General features: G+C 44.9%; 1 protein-coding gene across 1 annotated transcript in view; it reads right to left on the bottom strand.

Annotated features, from left to right (window-relative positions):
* The window catches only part of SLC7A11 (solute carrier family 7 member 11), a 1087616-nt gene that overhangs the window by 162790 nt on the left and 900607 nt on the right, over positions 1-24219 (bottom strand). The window contains exon 11 of the mRNA XM_069631050.1: positions 7521-7698. Within this exon, the coding sequence (XP_069487151.1) occupies positions 7521-7698 (178 nt within the window). The remainder of the gene's footprint in view (positions 1-7520; positions 7699-24219) is intronic.

Below are 24219 nucleotides of genomic sequence, written 5' to 3'. Positions count from 1 at the left end.
CAAGCATGAACAAACGCCAAATGGTTGCAGATAGTGCACTGGGAGCTCATCCAACTGGCTAACAACACTGAAGAAGGGTTCAACATTATAAAAATAGAGCTCCGTGCACTGTGCCTAATGATAATGTAAAACAGATATGTCCTAGATCTATTCATGGCAATGGACGGTGGTGTTTGCCGAAAAATTGGGAGGCGTGTTGCATGTTCGTGCCAACTGAAGATGCTGATAACGGGACACTCTCACATGTGATAACAGCAGTACACAATTTAGGAGAGAGGATGAGAACAGAAGGAGGCGCAGAGGAAACAACAATCTGTTCAGCTAGATACCATCATGGGTAAGCGTGGCAATGAAAATACTCGTCCCCATCATCGTCTTTGTGCTCCTATTCTTCTGTGTGTGCCAACTGGGACTCCGGTGCTGTAAAAAGAGCATGCCTACTTCGGCTATGATGATGGTAACAATGGGCTGACCGACAACAGTAGCTACCATGATAGATGCACAAATACAAACAGGGGAATACACCACATCACAATACAGGATAACAGCCATTTACAGGCAATATGGGGACAGGGTTGATAATTTGCATCATACAACGATAAAGGAACCAAGTGAGTTGCAATGGTACAGAGAGGTATGGGTGGCCTTAGATAGAGATGGTGGGATCTGCTTGATGTGTACACCAGACAAATATGCAAGAAGAGGGAATATCTTGAGAAGCGTATGCAGGGCATGGATGCCAATAAAGGGTACCCCAGCGTGGGACGAAGCAGTTGCGGAAGCTGAGTACTACCGAAGGGAGAACAAAAAGAATAAAAAATAAATATTTGTTATTTTACATGTAACAAAAGGGGGGAATATGTGGGAGCGAGGGGCCAGCAGGCCCCTCTCATCCTTCACTTCTCAGTACAAGACTCGGACCAAGTGCCTCCAGTAGTGGGTTCGACCCTTGCCCTAATGTGATGTTAACTTTGGGTTACATTTGCGTAGATGGGACCACTGAGCAGGACACAGGGCATCCATTTTTGTAACCCCTTCCGACTCCATCTTGGTCACCAGGCCTCAATACCTGTGTGACCTTTATAGAGACATGACAAATTACTGAGAGTCTTTGAATCACTATTATTTAGTGCATGCATTATAGAGAATGTATTATGTTAGCTCAGATAGTGACCACCCTGATTCACAGAGACCTGACCTTCACCCATCCGGAGCACAGATGCCTGACGTCCATCCTCCCGCCAACCGAGCAACCAACGAAGATGACGAGATGATGCCCACACCTAAAACACCACCCTGGCTGACCAATCTGGGTCCAACATAGTATCATATGTTAGACGCATCATTGTACCTATATAAATGTACTGTAACATTAATTTTGCAGAGCGCTCTCAGAGATCTAGATAAACTTTTCCTTGAACTCTTGAACTCTCGCAGCCCACTCTCTTTTGCCTCATTCCCTGTCCGGGAGTGTCTGTTTTATTTTCTTGCACGTTTGAGACAGGGAGGGCACAAACAGGTTTCAGCCCCTTTGAGTTACTCTTTGGACATCCCGTGAGGGGGCCCCTTACCTTGATCAGAGATGGTTTTGAAGCCACCCCTTCTGGTCCTGCCAAGCAAGTGGGGGCTATGTGTTAGGCATCAGATGGAGGATGACACAGATGATGGGCCAAGTGACAGCAAACCTTAGGGCACGCCAGGAATTGAACACATACTGGAATGACCTTAAAGCATCACAAGTTGATTGGAGATCCTTGTGATGGAGCCTACTAAGCCTAGAGATTTGGCAGATATGTGGACTGGACCCTTCTGGAGAATCTCCAAGATGAGCTAAGTCAATTATCTGATTGACATGTGATTCCCTGGGGTAGCCCCTCAGGTATTCCACGTCAACAGGCTCAAGCCTTTCCAAAGGCAAGCAGAAGACTCATGCCTCTTGCTAGCTTCAGAGCAAGAAGAGGCTGAGCGTGAGCCCCTTCATGATTTGCTGCACAGCAACCCTCAGGATGGCTCAGTGGAGAGAGTGCATCTCTCTCCAGATCTGACTCCAGAGCAGCAGAGGGCCTAAAGGGCTTTGCTCCAGCAGTATGCACCTCTGTTCTCTCTGACACCAGGCCTCACACTGTGGTGCAGGCATGAAATTGACACTGGTGACAGAAAGCAGATGCCTCAGGATGTCAGACACTGTAAAGAACCACATCCAGGCTTAGTTCACCAAGATGTCGGATCCGGGAGTTATTGAACCCTCCACCAGTCCTTAATCCAGTCCCTGGTCCAGTCCCTTTGTCCTTGTCGCCAAGGCATGCTCCCAAGTGGATATGAAGGATTGGTGGTTCTGTGTGGACTAAAGAGGGGCAATGGCATCACCAAAACAGACACACACCATTGCACAGGGCTGATGAGCTTGAGGACACCAGAGGTGCTGCCAAATTTGTGAGCACCTTTGACCTTACCTCAGGCTACTAGCAAATAGCTCTGACAGCCATGCCAAGCAAAAGACTAAATTCTCAACACCTGAGGTGTTCTACCAGTTTAGAGTCATGCATTTTGGGTTGAAAAATGCACCTGCCATCTTCCAGAGATTAGTCAATCATGCACTCAGTGGGCTGCATACCTTTTGTGTAGGCTACCTAGACGACATTGTGTTCTACAGTTCTACCTGGGAGGAGCACTTGACTCACTTGGATAAGGGGTTGCAGGCCTTGAAACAGGCTAACCACACTATCAAGGCCACCAAGTGCCAGATAGCTCAGAGGAAAATCACTTATCTTGGTCATGAGGTAGGAGGGGGTCAAATCCAATCTCTCCCCAGTAAGGTACAGGATGTACATGACTGGAAGACTCCACTACTCAAACCCAGGTGAGAGCCTTTCTGGGCCTCACTGAGTATTATCGCAACTTCATGGTGGACTATGGAACCATAGCTGCCCCTCAGACAGCTCTGGCTTCGCCCGAACAACCAAGGAAGGTTAATTGGACAGAAGACTGACAGAGTGCCTTTTTTGGTATGGCTTGAAAGAAAGTCTGTTTAGGGCAACTGTGTTGTGTGCGTCTGATTACAGCAAACCCTTTATCGTCCAGACAGATGCCTGCAACACTGCAATTGGAGCGGTCTTGTCCCAGTTAGATGAAAAAGGGAGGGAACATCCAATCATATTCATCAGTAGACAACTCAAGGGTAGAGAACTTAGGTGGGCTACTGTTGAAAAGGAATGTTTCAGTATAGTTTGGAGCCTCAGGCATTTCAAGCCCTACCTTATGGGATCTACCTTCAAGGTCCAGACAGTCCTTAAGCCCTTAAAATGGCTTATGACTTAAACTGCTCAAGTGGTCCATTAGACTGCAAGGTCTAGACTTCACCATTGAGCATAGACCAGGGAAGAGTCACAATAATTGACCATCTTGATGAGGGTTTCAATCTCGTGGGAGATTAGACGCCTTAACCTCAGCCTTGAGGGGTGACTGTGATGCTGGAAAAATATTGGAGGGACAGGGCCTCCATGTCCTTGTTCTGTAGTCCTTTTTTGCAAATGTTCTGTGTTATTTTCTGCCCAGGAGTCCATATGTGACTCCTGGCAGTGCAGCTCTTCCTCTTCTTGGTTTGGTGTACAGACCGTTGGGATACCCTTATGACACCCACGGGTGGGGTTACAACCATATAACCTTAGTGTATGATTGTTGGCACCTGTGTGTGACCCACAAAGCAGGGTAGGGGCTGGTGGCAGCTCCATGCTGAATTTGACAGGTGCTCTGAGTATCCTCCATTTTGGGATAGCCAGGCCCTGCCATTGGCATCAGTTGATTCCTGATAGGAGACAAGATGTCCCAATACACATTCCTTGTTGTGAGTGTCTGGAGTGAGGAGAATGGCCTGAATGCACTGTGAGCCTGATTAGCTGCCTGCCTGCATGTATGCACTTCTGGATGATTGGTTGCCTGAGTGTGACCCAGCAGAGTGAATGAGAGACCAAGCAGTATATCTGGGGACCTCTCACTGATGGAAATCGTTCAGAAGATGAAGTTCATACTTGATGCTTATCCTTGAAGCCCAGCTGGAAGAAGAAGACTTGCTGCTGCATTTGCTTCGACCCGATCCAAAAGCTGTGGAGTTTGTCGAGGACTGATCTGAGAGAGAACCTGGCTTGGAGGCCTCTCCCCGAACTACGCGGGGTCATCGTGTAGACCACTAAACCTTTGCCGAAGCACCCTGGAAGCCAGCCCTCAAAAGACTGTTGATCGGAGACGGGGACCACCAAGGAATCCGAAGTAAAGCACCCAGACATTCCGTCCACCATCGTCGACCAGGGTTGAGAGGATCGGCGTAACCGCTGGAGGCCAGTCGAAGCTGTGTTGCCCAGAAGCTGGGACAGTTTGACGCTGTGCCGCCAACGACCACAGCCGCAAACTCCATTGCCTAAGAACATTTGAATCCAAGGACTCTCTTGCCTGCACCACTGACTGCTTTGCCCCCAGGAGAAAGTCGAGGCCGCTGATGCGCCGAGGAGAATCCGCCAGTGTGTTTCCCACCACCCGAAGATGACAAAGATGCTGACGACCCGACGTCCTCGCTGGACCAAAATTCTTCAGTGACTCTTTTGCAGCAACTAACTATAGACGCTGAGGCGTACCACATGCATCTTCCTCGCAGTACGTCCAAGACTAATCATCGGCGAGCACCACCAGGACCGAAGCTGCTGCCTCAACGCCATCAAACAGTTTAATCGACAACTCTCTATGCCAAGGTTAACCTTCTTCAAGGACTCCCGATGATCTGTGACTCCTGCCTCAAAGGGGGTCACTCAAGAAGGATCTGTCGACGACCCATTTAAGAAATCTGCGATTTCAGGTACATTGGGGTGGTAGAACATTTATAGAAGGAAATAAGACTCTAATAGACAATATGTGGACTGGGATTGTTTTATATATTTTTTTACAGGTTGCCCAAGTGGGGGGATCCTCATACAGGACTGTGCCTAGTGGTAGGGGCCCATTATTCTGCCTATTGTTTTAGCCTACCTGCTTTCATTCTATGTCTATTGGTGGTTTACATTATCAACTGATTTGTATGACATTTGAACTGAGTACAGTTGATGCATTTTAATGGGATCAAAGAGTAATTGTGGGACCACATAGAAACGGTATATATTTACAATTTTAGATTATGTTGAGCACAAAGTGTGTTATTGTGATTGGGTACATAACTTGAGCCTATTTATATAAAGAACTGTGTTTTCACAAACATAGTGTCTGGAAATTCCTTTGTGGGTGCTTGGGGACTGCACTGTACTTAAGAACCAGCCTGCATCACCTCCTGAGAGCTTAAGCCGTGACTGATAGTCCAATGTTACCATACAGAGAATCTTGGCTGGGGTGCTCTGTGCCTTGACTCTGCCATATAGGGAGCAGGAGTACAGATACCCCCCTCCAGTCTTTACAATCCCCTGCACCCTTTGTTCGACATTATGTGTACAGGGTGGCTAGGGTTCTCCTCACTTCCATTACATGGAAAGCGGGGGACAGTAAATAAAGAAAAAAGGAATGGACCCTATGGCGTCAGTTGCCACCCATAACTGGGAGATGGAACAGACGTCACAGGGAGAAGCAGGGCGGTGGTTGGCCTATGCAGGTAAGCATGGGTATTTAAGTGTACTTTAATGAGGTAATGGGATGTTGGGTAGTGGGGATAGGGGTATGCAACATTTTTGGATTTAATATTTCACCCCCAGTTCTTCGTGCTAGAGGGCAATCCACTGTGAAATTAGAACCCAAATCCTGAAATTGAAGGCCTTCTATCAATCGATGTTAAACCCTTAACCCTACCTCACTCAAACATTATTTAGAGGCCCATGTATTGCATCAAAACTGGGGAATTTATTTCACCCTGTGTGATTGTACCTAACCTAGTTACCCCCACTTTGAGATCAGTGGTTTGCCCTCTAAAATATGTGTTCTACCTGCTATGATCTCTGCTCTTCCTGCCAGAAGATACTAAAACTTCCAGAGGTATTTACCACTAACAGTAATTTCATGCCACAATACCAATATTACTCCCTAGCAGAGCAATAATGGACAGTTGTCAATCTATTTTAGGAGAAATAAGGGTGTGGGAAAGATAGCAAAATCTTTATCAACACAAAAATCACAAAAGGTTTCTTTCAATATTGACAAGTGTCTTGGATGAGAGGATCTTGCCTGGGAATGATAAAGAATAAGCACATTTCAAAAACTCCCAACCTCCATTGTATGTCAAGTAGGATCGATTATTATGCATTACTACTCAAGCCACTTTAAGGTGTGCGCCCAGTGTTGGGCTGGTCATTGATGAAATCAACACGTGGACAGGAGCAGAATGTGCACTGAACATACAACCTGTTAAAATGGAAATACACACCTGGTTCCTGCAACACCAAGTGCCTATTTATTTATTTATTTATTTATTTATTTAAATGTATAGAGCGTAAAAACAGCCCATGAGATGAGCTTAGTTACATGAGGCATGTGAATGGCATTTGGAATCATTGCAAACTTACTACATACATTACATATATTACAGACAAGCAGATTGATAGTGTTGTATAAAAACAGCACATAGTCAGGATTAGGTGAAGAGTAGAGTCTTGACAGCTTTGCGGAAGGCTATGTGGGAGGTTTCCGCTCTTAGGGAGGGTGGAAGGGCATTCCATTGAAGGGCTGCTAAGTAGGGGAAGCTGGTGCATCCTGCTCTGACTCAGCTGATTTTGGGCACTATGAGCATGTTAGAGTAAGATGTTCTAGTCGGTCTGGATGATGCAGTTCTGTGTTCTTTGTGAAAGGTAGAGGGGTGCCGTTTGGTTGACATATTTGTGGCTTAGAGCAAGGGTTTTAAAGAGGACGTGCTCTTTGATGGGTAGCCAGTGAGCCTGTTTCCTGGTGGCAGATCTATGTTCCCTTCTGGCGATGCCTATAGCTGTGCGGAGGGCGCTGTTTTGGATTATCTGCAACTTCTTCATATTTTTAACTGACATGCCCACAAAAAGTGCATTACAGTAGTTTAGTCTTAACCCTGAATAGCTCTGGCAATGTTAAGGCAGTTGTCCTTAGATAGGAATGGTCTAGCTGAATTTCATAGTTTGGCGTGGTATGCTGCGGCAGAAGCGATGGCATTAACATGCCTAGTCATAGATAGGTTTAGGTATACTCCAAGTGTCTTTACTGTTTCAAAAACTGAGATTTTGATGTTATCAACAGTAAAATGGCTGAATTGGTTGCAAAGTTTCTTCAGAGTTTCAATGGACCCAATCAGGAAAAGCTCAGTCTTGTCACTGTTGAGGCATAGCCCGTTCACGGCCATATCTTGAATTTATTGTTGCTGTTGTTTAGTGTTGAGAATACGAAAAGGATATTCATTTGAGAGCGCACCACTCATCAGTCGTATTAGTTAATTATCAAACAGACCCACAAATACAGTACGCACTTATTGGTTGGAGCACACACACACAAATACACACACACACACTTAGATGATTCAATGCTGTTGTTACCTGAAAATTTCCTGAACCACCTTGGCTTGTTATCCCATATGACCAAGAGGTAGTAGGCTGGAACCCCCGTTAGCGTGATCGCAAAGCCAATCCCTGTATTGACAGGGTCAGAGTACAACGACAGCGACACCATGAAGAGGCAGGTAAAGGAGAACAAGGCAGGGATAAAGATGGGCACCTAGAAAACGAGAAATATACACATACACGAGTCAATTCATTCAGCTTAACTTGGTCTTTTGAATACATCTATTAATTTCCCGAGGAATGACCAGGGAATTCCTCCTAGGAGACTGCAGCAGGCTCTTTCAAACATGCATACATCAAACACATCTTGGGAATTCACAGACGTTACAAATATGTAAAAGTGGGACAAAGACATCACAGATAACATTGCGCTGTGTAACTCTCAAATCCGAGTTAGTAACTTAAAGACACATGTTCACTATCGAGGAACAGGACTGTGCAATTCCTTTGCCCAGCCCCCACCCCCTGACACTGTGCTCATATTAGAAGCTCTTCTGCTGTACTGCATGCAACAATTGAAAAATAAGCAGAGTGCATTCTGTCCAATTTACTGTACACATTTTACTAAGCCATCTCTGGGAAACTGAAATAACAGTATCGCGGAGCACTAGTTACCTTTTAAAATGATTAACTCCGTATCGATTTCTCTTCGCTGTCTGAACTAAAATGAGAGGACGAGCAGAGGAAGGCAAATTAAACACGGCGTGAGCTAATAAAAGGTAGTGTTGACGCACACCGCTGTTACAGTACCGCGGCCTATCCCTCGCGGGTACCGCTGAGCCTACGGCAAGCAATTGGTTTCATTTGTCATAGAGAAAAACAGAGTAAACATCAGATCAGCTGCCCCAGATATTACACGCCGTGCTGCATAGCAGGTGGCGAATCGTTCTGAGGGAAGTATCTGTTTAGCGGGCTATGTGTTATTTGGTTTTCGCTGAAGAGGGCCCCACGCTGATTTCATATTTGTGAAATGTTGCTCTGTCTCTTCTGCAGAAAAATGCGGTGCCTTTTAGAACAAACGCCCTGGTGGGCTCCAGCAGCCAAGTGATACGCCCTAATGCAGGAGAAGATGCTATTTGATTGAAAACAGTCTTCCATATGGAACTTTTTTTTTCCAGATGTAAAAAATTAAGTTTCTCAAATTCCATATTTCGCTTTTCTTTCTATAAATAAAAGAAGCCCAGGTTGTTCATGTATGTTGTTTGCTTATATATGCCAAAATAATTTAGAATACTAATAATAATTATTATTATAAATGGCATGATGTAGTCCTTATTGTAGGTTATAGGGATATTGCAAGTCACGTGATTTTCTTTGACCACACACAAACAAAGGCAGACAAGTAGCTTTATAAGCTGACAGAACAGATACATTAGCACATTGGTGTTTGTGTGAGCAACCAATCAGGCTGTTCAAGACAATACCTGACGGTATAAGCCAAAGACCTAGATGATGGGGGCCCAAACCTAACTACCCGTCTGCTACACATCTTTCACTGCCCGCCTGTGCTCACACCTCCTACCCAGCCCCCACAGAAAAATGCATAAATAAAACACCTTCTTGCCTGTGTTACCAATGCTCATGTACTGTCTCGTTGGTACTACCGGGTCAATGCCACTGTAGAAAGGGGCGAGAGGCTACAGTGGTGCCCCATACACCATGTCAATTACATGTCATGCCAATTACAGTCATATTCGCGGTAGCTTTTTTTTTAAGGGCAACCATTGGTTGCGCATTCTTCTGTAAGCACAAAAGTGATGGGTGGAAGGTTTTGAATGAATCTGAACCACTGGCATTGCTCTGGGCAACCTTCCACACCACCGTTTTTTAACCCGTCTGCACCATTGCAAAAGGGGTTCAGCCATATACAAATCAGTCAGGTACTGCCACCAATGGTAGTAGCCCAGCCCGAACTGCTAGCCCTGACTGACCTATGTGCAAACTTGGCAGAAATAGGAGAAAGGGACAAGCTTGTTCTTCTGGTTTTGCTAGACTGGTCGGCTGGCTTTGACCTGGTGGATCATTCCCTCCTATTGGACAGGATGAGACACCAGGTCAGCTACCCAGAAGCCACAGTCTCTTGGCTGGTCTCATATCTTGGCCTTAGAACCACACAGGTCGCTATTGACAACTTTAAGGCCCCTCCAGAGCCCCGCTTATGTGGGGTGCCAAAGGCTGCCTGTCTATCGCCTATTCTACATAACATTTATACCCTTCCACTGTTTGACATGCTTGATACTGCTGGTGTCGTCTACACTAATTGTGCAGACGACACCCAGCTTATCCTGGAACTTGATGGAGATTATGATACTGATCTTCTTTGCCTAAATAGTGTCTATGAAATTATCCAGCACTGGATGACACTTAACTCACTGGCGCTGAATAACGAGAAGACAGAACTTATGATTGCAGGATCGCCTCAAAAAATGTCAAAACTTGAAGCGCAGTATTCCCATTTTCTTATATTTAACTGCCCTATTGCGGTCAGCCCTATGTAAAAACACTTGGTGTCACACTAGACTCTGGCCTGACCATGAATCAACATGTTTGTAATAGACTTCTGAGACAGATCACACCTTAATTGTCTCTAGAACATCTTGCCTCATTAGCTGCAGCGCTTGTTAATTCATGCCTGTATTATTGCATTCACTTATTGACAGGCACTTCAAAGAAAAACCTTCATAGCCTTCAAGTAATACAAAACAATTCAGTCAGAACAATTTGCAATCTGGGCCCGCGCAACCATGTTACCTAGTCAAGATGGGAATTGCACTGGCTGCCTATTTGCCATTGCATTTTTCATCATAAAGTCTTGCCTTTGTCATATAAATGCCTTACCAAACAAGCACCAAGCTACCTAGCTAATAGATTAAGAAAGAACACTACTACTCAGACTCTGAGGTCCAGCGAGCAATTTAAAACTTCTGTGCCCTGGCATAAGATGAGAAATGTTGGTGGCCAGTGTTGTTACGTTCAGGCCCGGCCCTTTGGAACTCCATACCTGTCTGCAGCCTCCTTGTGGCTAGTTTTGCAGGCTTCAAACAGGTTCTTAAAGCATTATTTTTTAATTCTAATTATTACATTGCAATTGCTTTCAGTTTTCTACCCTTGTCTTGAGCCCTGGTATTGGCCCTCTTTCTTGCAGCGCACTGAGGCCTTTGGGCATGTTGGGCCTTAGAAGAATACAATAACATAAAAAAACATTACATAACAATTAGAGGGTACTTCAAAGAGGCCCAAATGGGGCCTGGCTGCAGAGGTTAACAAAGGAGACAGGGAACCCAACAGCCTTTCATATGCATTTGTGTCTACCTGAAGCCAGCTCCCGCCCTCAGTATAAATGACAGTGAGCTGTCATGTGTGGGACTGTGTGTTTACAGTAGGCCACTCCGGTAGGGGACCCCATTCATAAGGTACCAGTATGTGGTTTGCAGGAACCAGATAGTCTGGGCTTGCCACAGCTTCAAGGGAGACCTGCCGCTTTATTCAGGAACCACAGACAGATCTTTTAACCAGAGAGAATCTTTGGTGACTTAGTATCACATGTTTTCACCCTTTTACCTTTTCTGTTGCAAAGCATTCTGGTTATGACCTCACACATACAGGCTTAGCCTTTACCAATCACCGAGGCCCATTTGGCTTTAAAAGCGGGCTGAACCTCTCTTTTGTGAGATCATCTGAAGACTTCATAAGTAGTAACAGAAAGGACCTCAACCTTGGACCCCGGCTGAAGGTACAGTGTGCCTTGCATCTTCTGCCAATGAAGGAAGGCTGTGATTTCCAAAGAGGGAAGGAAGATCTCTCCTCTAGACATCTCCCAGGGAACAGAAGGAGACAAATAACTCAGCGGTCCCTCCAGTCTCTCCAGAACGGATACCCCGCCAGCACACATCATGCCCTGCTAGGCCCTGAAGCAAGCATCCTGGATAGGAAGTGCCAGAAGGTCTCTGAACCTACAACCAAGGACATGGCATGCAGGCTCCATCCTTTGGAAATAGCATCCACCTCCACTTGTGCCTTGAGCATGATCTTCTCAAATTCTGGAAGCTCCTTAAGACTTTCCTCTTTTCCTCCTCCTTCCCTCTTTCTCTCCTCTGCTAATCTCACAGTTGCTGAATCAGTGTCCTTGGTCCTTATACATGTTCTTGGGCCTTGACCAGCCGCACCAATTCTTTCCCAGGTCCTGACTTTCCACAGCACTTTGCATCTGCACTCTACTTTGGAGACTCGCACTTACACGTATCGTGGCCCAGGCCCTGTAGCTCTCAATATTCCAGTACTTCATCAATGGCTCACAAATGGGCTTAGACTCCCCAGCAATTACCCACTCTACCTTTCTGCACTTGCACATTCTGAATACTCACAAGTCATAGTAGATTTGTCTCACTCCCTCTTCCCCCTCTGCTCTTAATTATTGTGCTGTAATGTGGGTGCTTTGAAACAGTATATTCTTATTGTATAAGCGCCTAACAAGCAACCAATAAATACATTAAATTAAATAAACGAATGGCAGCTGCCTGCAACACATACCTCAGCTTTGGGCTGTCCTCCTTAAAGGTCGACACAAGCCATTTGAAGAAGATGGGAGAAAAACCTTGATGAACATCTACCAATGTCCGTTTCAAGACAGTCGAGATCCTTGAGCAGCAACCGACTGCACCGCTGACCATTGTCAAGCCACAGTCGCTTAAAGATATCTGCAATGTCTCAACCAGTGCTTCCGAACCACAGATTAGCACTGAGACAATAATTCCTGACCCGAGTGGCCATGTAGGCCGGCCTGCAGCCGTTCCGCCAGCTTTGCTCACCGGACCATCTTGCTGCCTGATTCCCGCTGCTGACTCCCATCTTGAACTTTGTCAGAGAAACCTGCAAAGAGCCCTGAAGCTGGCTGTACCATGTTGAGCGCTAAGAACATCTATAGCAAAAGGTACATTGTGGTTTTGTCCCCCTGGTCCTTCCCAGAAGGCCCCATGAGACATTTTAAGTGGCATTGCTCCGTTGTGCTGTAGCCAAGAATCCTTAAACTGTTGTGTTATTAACCATACTGACTACCCTCCTGTCAGTATCCAGAGTCCATCGCTTTTCCTTCTTTAAAACTGCCTTGTCCTCTGCATTCCTTTACAGGATGGGTTGTATTTCGTACTGTTGCTAGAACTGTCTGTTTTGATATAAATAAAGTAGATATTTTTGATACAACCTTGACTGACTGTCCCTTTATCTTTGGGTAACAATTGTACTTTCACTGTGTTGCAACTAACCAACGATCATCAACCTTTTGGAGATAAGCCTGCTGTTCTCTCCACATTACCAACATTGAACAAGTAGGTATATTATTTGCTTGTTATCCTGATTTTTTTCAGATCCGTTCTTGTGTATAAGAGGTGTGGGGCAGATTGATGGTTTAGAAACCAATATTCACCCCTGGACAACTGGTACCCTGGAAATTGATTTGTCACATAGGGACTAGTAGAAAACACCACTGCTACTGCAACCCTTGCATAACATATGATCCTAGGTTAGCCCATATTGTTCCTAGGAAAGACAGCCAGGCCTTTTAAGCATCCATTTTAGCCCTATGGTGATGTTATCTCTCATATTTAGTTTTGGTGAGTATGTCGTAATAGCTATAATTACATTTTTCTACACCTGGGATGCGTTTTTTTTTTTTTTTTTTAATAACATTAGTAGTCCATTGTACCCTTTGGGTACCCATTGGGGTACTAATTTCTTTTTTGGCATCTTACTCTTGGCCATTTTGTTTTTGAAGATTGCTTTGTTTGGGGAAACTACATAATAGTACCAAAATGCCCTTTGTGAAAACATGGCTCTCTCTGAGCCCAGTCCCTTAAGGTCAGTAGACTGTTGAACTGGTTTAGCTTGGTCCCTAAACTAAGACATGCTAATTCAAATACTGTGTGGGTCTATCTAGATGTTGCTTTTTAGGACCAGACTGATTGGCGTGCTGCCAAAACATTTATGAGCATGTCCTTGTGTGGGATTGGATGGCTGGATTAGGGCATGTGATTAGTGAATGGGTATATCTCGAAAAGACACTGCCCCTTCCTCAATTCTGCTAGATTTCTACTAAATGACTGTAGTTCAGGATGTTGCCCACAAAGCTGTGGCTGCAATTTTAGAACCAGGTTTGCCCATAGTTTATTGGTCCTATGTCTTTACCTTTAGCTCCAGGTTTTTTTTTTCCGGCTGCTGGGCATCCTTCACGGGCTGTCCTTCATCCACCCCTAATCCATGATATTCAGTGAGTAGAATGGTCTGGATATCCTGTGATAGAAGAACGTCTGGGTAGTTGTACTGCTGTCTTGGCAAATTATGCTCCTGAACATTCACATTCAGGTAGGAAGATGCTGTCGCCCAAACGATTGGTGCAATACCACTCCTGCACCTATGTTGTTCATCTTGGAAATCCTGAGTACTTGCAATATTATTTCCTTGATGGGTATGTTTTCTGGTGGTTGACTGCACCTTTTTACCCTTTGTGCTAACCGAATATGCTTTGTTGATTCCTCGGTCTTCCTGAAATCTTCCTAGCTATTTCTTTTCACTCCTGGCTGGTGGATAAACCATGTGAAAATACCAATTGTTGTTATGTTGTGTTGTTGCCTGTGCCGTAGGGCAGGTTTCAAGTTCCATATCACAACATCATTCAACTTGACCTGGAACAGAAGACTTGTACTCATTTGGATATTTCAACATTCCTAAACTGTGTTCTCCGAAACTGGCACCATGTGTACCTTTCGGTCCTGGATGGATGGATTATTCTTGAAATACAGAGGGGTACCGTGGGACTGTGGTCTTTTTCTTCTTGTTGGGATGGCTTGTCAAGGGCCAGAGCCAGCGATTACCATCTGGAGAGATGATGTTTGATGCTAGTCACCCTTGTCAGTCACACACCACTGCTGACGCTCATCCCACTTCCCAGACTCCCTAACATACTGAAGGAGGAACCTGCATTGCTTGTCCTCTGACCCTGTTTTCAGGTGAAACAAATTGGATATTCCCCTCACTCCCACCCCAATTCTACTCATCCTGGATATTAGCAGTTCCCTCTGTAACATGAACTTTTTGCATCCAATCATATAGTGATCTACTATTTTTGGGATTCTGCACTCCTCAAAACTCGCAGAAGTGACTCTACTCATCTTAAACATTCATCCTTTCATCCCTGTACAGAAAACTCTTAGCTGATTCAAGAAAGTTTCTCTACGCGTGCCAACTCTGCATTCCCCCATATCTCTTACACTGAACCTTCCTTTGTACGTGTACGAGTGTCTCCCCTTCCTGCTTGTGTCCCATCTGCTTTACCATTCTCCCTTAACTCCGCCTTTCACAACCACCTGAACGTCAGCCACACTCAAGGGCATCTGTATATGGACTACCTCCCTGGTCATGGCCTCATACGCAGTGCTGTCAACCAATTTATTACCTAGCATCCCATAACGACTGGGGATTCATGTTAACTTAATCCCATTTCCTCCCACTGTGCATTTCTCAAATTGCTGTTCAATATTCAACACTATTGGCCTCATTATGAGTAGGCCGGGCTGGTAACAACGGTGACGGTAAGCTACCAGCACCATTGTTACTGGACTGGCACACTCTGAGTTCTGCATGCGGGTGCCTTTCCGCCAGCCAGGTCTGACCTGGCAGGCGGAAAGGCACCCACTCACAGACTTTGAGGGATGCACAGGCACTGTTGCACACAGTGCCGGTGCATCCGTCCTCCCCATTCCCATTGAGTCCTATGGGACTCGAATGGGAGTTACTATTTCCGGCATCTGGCTTTAGGGACCCCCGGGGCTATAATGGCTCGGTGATTCCCCATTGCCAGGCGCTGGGAAAAAAGCATAATTCTGGCAGCAACTTACCGTTTTTACAGGCACGGCTACCGCCAGAGTTATAATGAGGCCCTATAGCTTTCCTATCACTGTTCCCTTCCTTTACTCAGCGAGTCCACAAAAAACAACTCTTAAGCCAGCCATTTCTCAATAGCTCTAACTACTCCCATATTCACTGCTACTGATTTTGCCGTGCATATGGAGGAATTATCTGATAGCTGCACCATCTTAAACTCCTCTTCCTCTTCAAAATAGTAGGTCATACCTACTTTGTGCCTGTCGAGGTCCCTGGATGCATCAGTATGCACATACTTTGCCCCCCACATACCAAAGGGCCAGTTATTGATCTCCCTTCTGATGCCTTTCTTTTTCACCACTATCTGCCAATTCCAAACAGATCTTCGGGTAATGAAACATACAAACGTGAAACAGGGGGCAAAGTATGTGCAAAGGAAACAGGTCTCTATCAACATTCTCCACGATCCATAGTGCCTCCACCTCTAGACGCTTCCCTAACCTATCAGCATGAAACCCAAAGGTCCCCCCTCTTCTCTCCCAAATTTCACCTTTGTACACATGAAACCAGTTAACCACCAGGCACTTTTCACTGAGTGCCATTCACTGAAGGATTGGGATTTCAACCAATATTTAACGCACAATTCCACACTCCTCAAATCCAAGGGCAACACCCCTTCCAACACATCCACTGACGAGCTTACTGTGCTTGTCACAATTCTCAGTTACCTTGCCTGGACTCTATCCAGTGAACCAAGCTGAGGCTTACTGTAGCTAGGCTGCACCTGAACACTGTACTCCAACACAGACCTAACCATACTTATATACAGCAGTCTCATGCTCTTTTGACATCCTGCCCACTTCTGATCTGACACTGCCCTCAACAGATTTAGACACCCATTACATTTTGCTACTGTCCTGTCCACGTGTGTTCCAATGCAAACTCTCATCCAGAAACACTGCCAGGTATCTAAATTCTATCACTTGTGCCAACACAATCCCACACAGTCTAAGGTCCAGGCTTTCTCCTGTTCTAAGCCTATGGAACATCAAACAAACTAATTTCGAGCTAGACATCGTAAAACCCCATCTCAAGCACCATCCTTCCATGACATCTAATGTATTTTCCAACTTTTCCTGAATACTACCACCTCACTTGGTTCTCACCCATTCCACCCAATCATCCATATAGAACCTGACCTTGTAGCCACACCCCTGGATCTCCCTATGAGACCATCCACTGCTATATTAAAGAGGGCACGACCAACAACGCTGACCTGAGGAGTCCCATTCTCCATCAGATGTTCTTGGGATAATGCATTGTTCACTTTCACACAGATGTTCTTCAAATAATGCATTGTTCACTGTCACACAAAACCCTCTATTTTCCCAAATATTCTTCACCCAAGAAAATAAATTACCTTGAACACCTTTCTCTCGCAATGCGTAGAGCAGTGCTCCTCTCCACATCATATCTATGAAGATTGAAATCACCATTTCCCTGCAGCTGAAGGCCTCTTCAATGTCTGACGTCAGAGCAATCAAGGCATACATAACTGATCTATGTTTCCAAAGTTCATGCTGGCACACACTCAGTTTACTTTCCAACTCCAGAAAATGCACCAGTCTTTCACACAACATTTTCTCCATTTCTTTACACAGGCCAGACGTCAGAGCTATGGGTCGATAGGACCCACAGGAATCATCTGATTTCTCCGGTTACAAAATCAGGAGGATGATAGCCTTCTTCCACTCACACAACATTGTCCCACTGGCACATATCATAGTGTACCGTCTCAAGACAACCTCCAAGCAGTTATCCAGCAACCTCTGCAGGAAGACCTATCACACAACATTCTCTCCCAGGCTAGAGTCCCTACTCCTCTTCAAGGCTTTCTGTAACTACCAGTAATTGAAAGGCACGTCCATACATGGTGGCCATACCTCTACATTATTTAACAAACTCACATTTTCAGTCATGAAATGTGTTATCTTTTGTGTACCTGTTGGGGAATAATTGCCTGTGCTGTGCACACCCGCAAAATGTGCCTCTAAAGCATTCTCTTCACTGCAATCATCCAACAATGCATGCCTATCGACAGTAATGAACAGGATCGTATTACTATGCATTGCCTGATCCAAATACATTTAAAATTCGCCTATAACTGCACCATACTCGTATCCCCAGAGGGAGTACTGCAGTATTCCCTCCAATAATCCCTTTTATGTGACCTGATTACCCATTGGGCAAGAGCTCTGGCCTTTTTATATGCCACAACATCCTCTGCACTCTTGGAGCACAAGGCCTTTCATTGATTCTTCTTCCTATCCCTTGCAGCAACCGAACATTCTGACGACCACCACAGGACATTGGGTTTCCTACACTGCTTTCTCTGTGCTGGAGCCAATTCCTCTGAAAGATATGGACTATTGCTTGATTCAACTCTTCTGTAGAAGGCAATTGTGAACTCTGCCCTCCACCTTCTCCACTTCCAACAATCAATTCACTGCACCTCACACCAAACTTCATCCAGTCCATTTCTTGTAATGTTTAAACCCTCTGGGGGCAAAGCTTCTCTCTATTGCCATCCTGACGTTTACCTCTAGCACAATAGACCCATCAGTGCTTCCCATGTCCCTATTCATTCTCACCTTCCACACACACTTAGGCACCAAACTCATCAATACCATGTCAAATCAAGACAGGACCTCTTGTCTGTAGTCACATCCATCCTTGTGTATTCTTTAGAGTTCACCAATACACGCCCACACTCTTCTGACATCGCCTCAACTCTATCCCCATTCGTTTCTGTCACAGGATTATTTCATAAAGTATTAGGACTATTGAAATTGCCACAAAATATAAACTTACCCCCTCAATCCAGGGCATGCTGTAACACCCCTACATCAAGGGGTATGCATGGGTTATAAAGGTTGAGCACAACTATTGTTGCATTACCCACAAGTAATGCAATACCTGTGAGTTCAATATCCCCATCAAACTCAAGTACTGAGCATTGAATACCATTTGTAATCAAAATACCAACACAACTCCTTCTAACTACTGTTCTATCCTTCCGAAACACATACCTTGGAAAGTGAAAGTTGAGACCATCTCTCAACCAAAACTCCTGCACACACACAATATACACATCACCCTATTTCAATAGCTCTGTCTGCAGCTCCTGTCCATTCGCCCATACATTCTTAGCATACCACTGCCATAATTTCACAGATTACGACCTATCCTGAACTTTCACAGACAGCATCACCTCCAACAGCATTCTGAGGACATCTCTGTCTGTGATATTCCCTATCTTCAGATACATCTTTGCGGCCCTCACCAATGCTTATATACGTTTATATTAGGCAAGATTATTGGTCACTGCCTTAAAATATCAGTAAATTACATGCATTTGAATCCAGGTTGTTGTATGCAGTCAAATAACATATGTCATGTTCAACTTTAAAATAAAATGCTACTTATTTTGAAATATTGGTTGATATGTCGCTCTTTTCACTAAGTGGTAATCCCTGATCTAACATTCCCTGTTTATAATTAAAACTCAAATATATTTAAATAAAAGAAAAATAAAGGTGGTGCCCTCACTTTATGCTGAGATAGACATCACAATCAGATACATGAATGTTGAGACTATACACCCAATTAGAGTTGTCCTGCCTGTGACAGCATGACTAAACCTAAGATACACATTCAGTCACACAACAGAACAATTGACACCATTTCTAATTCTGACAACAGAATCCAACTTATAAACACAATTTCAGTCCATAATTAAATTGCTGCTTACTAGCCAGTATATTCAAACTCTCTTCAGTTAACATTAAACCAAAAATGTGTTTCTGTTAAGAAATAGCATATTCAAACTTTGTTTGTCTAATTTCAAAACCAACCATTGGTAGCCTGCTTGTGGCAGCACGTTACACTGTGATGGGCAGTTAAAGGGCCCGTCGTGGTGATATTGTCAAGGGAAAGAAATCTATTTCCATCCCAATTTAGGAGATGCAAATGCTTGTGTCACAGCTGTGGTGTTAAGCCGCCGCTGTCACACTTAAAAAAAACAAATCACGACAGGGCCAGCAATTACCCTGCCATGATTTGTGCCTCTCCCTATGCCAGTTCTGAACAGGCACAGAGGACATATTTTCTTTTCTGGGCCCTTTAAAGTGCATAACACTTGTGAATACAAGATGCACTTTAAAATACCTAGAAATGCCCGCTTACTTGCATAAAGGGAAAAAAGGGGGACTTAAATGAGCACATCTATGACAGGCTCAGTCAGATACCCTTTGTGAATTTGACTGCCACTTGTTTTAGCACAAGTGAGGAGATGCAAAATACACTTGTTTTAAATAAGGTTTTGACTATCTGGCCCTTGGATCATTTCACCTTACAAGTTGGCATTGTTCCTGATATGTGATATGATATGATAGGTTATTTATAACGTGCTACATACCCAGAGGTTTCTAAGCGCAGACCCGGGGATATGAGCCAGTGTTGCTCTGTGTCGGCTTGCTTCCAAGGCGAGCACGTTGCTGCTGAGCTATTCTCCCGAGACTGTCTGACAAACATTGCACCATGTTATGGATGCTGACTCTCAAAGGAGCAGGCAACTTATCTGTACCCCGCAGGTGCACCCTTTTCGTGGTAGCTGATGAAAAACATTAATGAATGAAGTAATGCATAATTTCAGCATCTCTTTACTTTAAATTGATGCAGTCTCCATGAATCTTAATGTGTTTCCAAAACAGGCATCCTCCAACAGACAGCCCACGTCAAGCATGCTTTGTCATGGACAGTAAAACATATTAATATTCTGGTTAAAAAGCAAAGACCAGAAAACATGCTAAGTTTCTTAAAAAAAAAATGAAAAAACAAAAAAAGAAAACATGCTAAGTGTTAAATTGCGGATGAAATCCAGGGTACAGTCAATGGCTGCACCAGATGGAAGTGGAATCACTGACAATGGTGATGGCAGGGGAACTTGCATTCAAAATGCCACACATTTTAACCTAAACAGAATATTCTCACTGTAATTATTACTATTTTTCAGAAGGTAGTTAAGGTGGAATCTGAAAATGAGTTTCCCTAAACCCTATTCAAGAAGAATTATGCTAACCAGCGCAGCAGAGAAACGAGCTCTACTCGGTGCCCTACACGAAACTTGAACCCACTCGTCGGCAGAGGGTGTTACTTCCGGGAAGGAATGTGCCACATGACTTTCAGAAAGTTACCTAATGCAAAAGGATAATCTCTATGTTGCTGTATTTTGTTTTCTCTCCACTGTGGCTTTTCTCGGAAATGAATTTAGAACGTAAGACCCTCTGCTCCCCTCAAAAGAATGGTCAGAAGTTAACGTTAAAGGATGCCATACCGTTGTACTAAAACTTGGAGGTCTCAAAATATGCTAAATAACACGAGCATTTCGTGGAAACCATGCTTTCAATACATAGGTTCTGTTAGGTAAAGCGCACCAAAATAACATGTTTTGTGTCAATAAACGCAGCGTGCAGTAGCTGCTAGCATTTTTGTAAGGCTGTTATATGTTTGTTGTTCCATGCTTTTACATCTCTCGTGGATGCAGGTATATCTTTTTAGAGCAATTGTTTCTGCACAGGCTATTTTCACCTTTTCAGGGATTGTGCTGTCTCCAAGAGCACAAGTAAGCATTGGAAGCAGAACGAGCCCATAATCTCTCTCTGGCTTCTGTGTGAGGCGATAAGAGCTGCCTTTGCCTCCTCCCGCGCCACTGCCGCCAGCCGCTGCCTTCGCTCTGTTCACGAGACCAGAGAAGTCTCCACAGGGTCAACGGCTGACATACACGGCATCAGAAGGACAGCCACAGAGAGAGCGTCCCCCTTCACAGACATGCTATTGTGAATGCCTGTTAATGCCATGTTCAGGGAGGCTAAGAAGGAAAATGTCTGCCAAATGTGCCCGGAATGATCTTTAGCAGCTACCCTCCTTTACAACAGACAAATACAATTACAAAGGAAGGGAAACACACCAGGCCAGAAAGCGCATGGCCCTTGGAGACATGCCCAGCAATCACCTCTCCACGGTAAAGGGAATCTGCAGCTGCTTCTTCGGTGGTTATTGAAAAGACGCCGCATTGCGTGAATGGACGCAAGATTACTGGAGATACTGATATTAAAAGGACTAAGAGGCGAGGGAAATGAAGTGACATATAAGTGAGCACAGTGAACTGTGTTTGCAACCCTTTCCATTTTTTTTTCGGTCAGATTTTCTATGTGCACGCCATTCCACGGCCAGCAATTTGGTGAATGGTTGCCACAGCAGTTCAATTTTCCACGATTCAAAAAAGCATTGTCACAATACATGCGTTCACTAGCACTTTTTTTTGCACAGGTGTAACTGTTGAACTCCGATTGGGTAACGTTCCTGTTATTTGGCACACAGTAAGGTATCTTAGATTTTTAGTTTTGGCTTTTGGGTAGCACTGAAAGTGGTTTTCTCTTCCAAAATGGCAGCCAGCATCTGTTAATGTTATTAAAAAAAGTTATTTGACTTGATTGATGCTTTAAACAATATGTACTGCATCTTTTCAGTAATGTTACACATTTGTATGTATTTGGTTTTCAAAATAAAAAAAATACTTTTAAAGAAATGTGTTTGGTAAAATGGCTTTAAAATTGGCAATGGACTTGCGTGTGGGTATGGGTGTCTAGTGTTTTCTGCTGTAGTACCTGATTAGAGCTCCAGAGCTCCAGTTAGTGATGTCAGTGTGACCTCCAGTCTGTGTTTGCCAATAAAGCAGTGATATTAGAAAGGATATTATTATTGTTGAACGCATAAGGAAACAGAAGATTGATGATGGACCCAAGGAGATCTTTCTAGCATGACCGGAATAAATACGTTTATAATTGCACTTTTTATTAAATGTGAATGATGTATTTGTATAAAAATATAATTGGAAGTGCAATACCGTATTCAAAGCAAATTGCTTTTAGTTTCAGTAACAAAAAAAAAATAAAATAAACATATGCATCTGTGGTATTCCTTAGTGAAAGACATTATTATTATTATTATTATTATTATTATTATTATTGTTATTATGTATGTTTTCTGTATTTGCTATTCCAAGATGACCTCCACCTAGGGTTTTTGTGGCCGTTAATTTTATGTGTTGCTGCTGCAATCCTGGACTGCGTTGAGTGAAACATCTTTTCTACAAGCGTTTTGAAGTATATACCAATTGTTCCTTAGGTGGCGCTGTTTCTAAATAACCCGTTCACTTCAGTGCAATGCAAAGGAGCGGTTTGCGCCTCCTCCCCCTTATGTGGGTGTGGTCTGTTTTGGGCTTGTTTCTACAGATGTTGCTCCTTGTTGTGGAGTCGGTGATGAGGGCCACCTGTTTGTGACAGTGAACAGGAGGGTGCGAGTGGAATGGACCACACCCTCCTGGGAGGACATCTAGGTGCAGTGTAGATTACCTGCAGGCCTCCCCCAGCCATGGGGCCACGGGGGCTATGCTATGGGAGCGATCTGCAGTGAGGGATCAAGGAGCACCCACCCCTAGAGGATCGCTAGATCAGTGGTGGAGTAGGACCCCGGGACACTCCAGGGACTGTGGAGGAGGCACCTTACCAGAGAGGATGGCACCTGAGCCATGGCACCCCCACACTGGCTCGGAGCTTGGATGACATCGACCTGTCAGCACTGCGGGTAAGAGGACCAAAGGGTTAAATACTGTCTGTACACTCTAATCATCAGTGGCACCCATCTGCCTCAACTGACCCTACATCATCTGGCATTGCCGTTTTTACCTGTCCCGGGGCCACTACTTGCCTGACCTGTCCGGGAACCCTGTCTGCCTGCACCCCCTCTCCCATTGCCTCACCTGTCTATCCCACCCTTTGCCTCACCTGTCAGTCTGCCCCCCACCCATGGCTTCACCTGTCTGCCTGTCCCCACCCATTGCCTCACCTGTCAGCCTGCCCCCCACCCATTACCTCACTTGCCTGCCCCCCACCCATTGCCTCACCTGTCTGCCCGCCATCCCCATTGCTTCACCTGTCTGTCTGCACGCCCATTGCCTCACCTGTCTTTCTGCACCCCCATTGCCTCACCTGTCTTTCCCAACTCCCCACACATTGCCTCACCTGTCTGCCTGTTACCTCATTGCCTCACCTATCTGTCCGTCACCCCCATTGCCTCACCTGTCTGCCTGCCACCCCCATTGCCTCACCTGTCGGCCTGCCACCCCATTGCCTCACCTGTCAGTCTGCCTGCCCCATTGCCTCACCTGTCTGTCTGCACACCCTCCCCATTGCCTCAGCTGTCTTTCCCACCCATTGCCTCAACTTTCAGCCTGCCACCCCGATTGCCTCACCTGTCTGCCTGCCAGCCCGATTGCCTCACCTGTCTGCCTGCACCCCCCACCCATTACCTCACCTGGCTGGCTGACCCACCCTCTAGCTTACCTCTTTGCCTTACCTCCTCCCCCTTGTTTTGTATAGGTATTAGGACTTCTTCCCCAGTGTTAATTTTTGAGTAGTGAGTTTTTCTGCGCAACAGCTACAGAAGTAAGTATCTCCCTCTCTGAGATATGTAAGCACATCTTGGTATGAATTTCTCATTTTTTGCCTGTTTGTGAAATCCACAGCCTCTTGATTCACTGCCTGCTGCTGGTGATGTGGCTCAGTCTCTATGGCCCTTCATCTACCTATTTGGAGATGTGTTATGTTTCATTTCCGAAATGAAATATCAAGACTGTGAGGAGATTCCTAGTTTTATTATGGAGAGCCCCCAGGGCGGT

The sequence above is a fragment of the Ambystoma mexicanum genome, chromosome 6q, assembly GCF_040938575.1.
Source record: "Ambystoma mexicanum isolate Mex_15411 chromosome 6q, UKY_AmexF1_1, whole genome shotgun sequence".
Lineage (NCBI taxonomy): Eukaryota > Metazoa > Chordata > Amphibia > Caudata > Ambystomatidae > Ambystoma > Ambystoma mexicanum.
The sequence above is the reverse complement of the archived record's forward strand: the minus strand, read 5'-3'. Positions and strand labels throughout refer to the sequence as shown.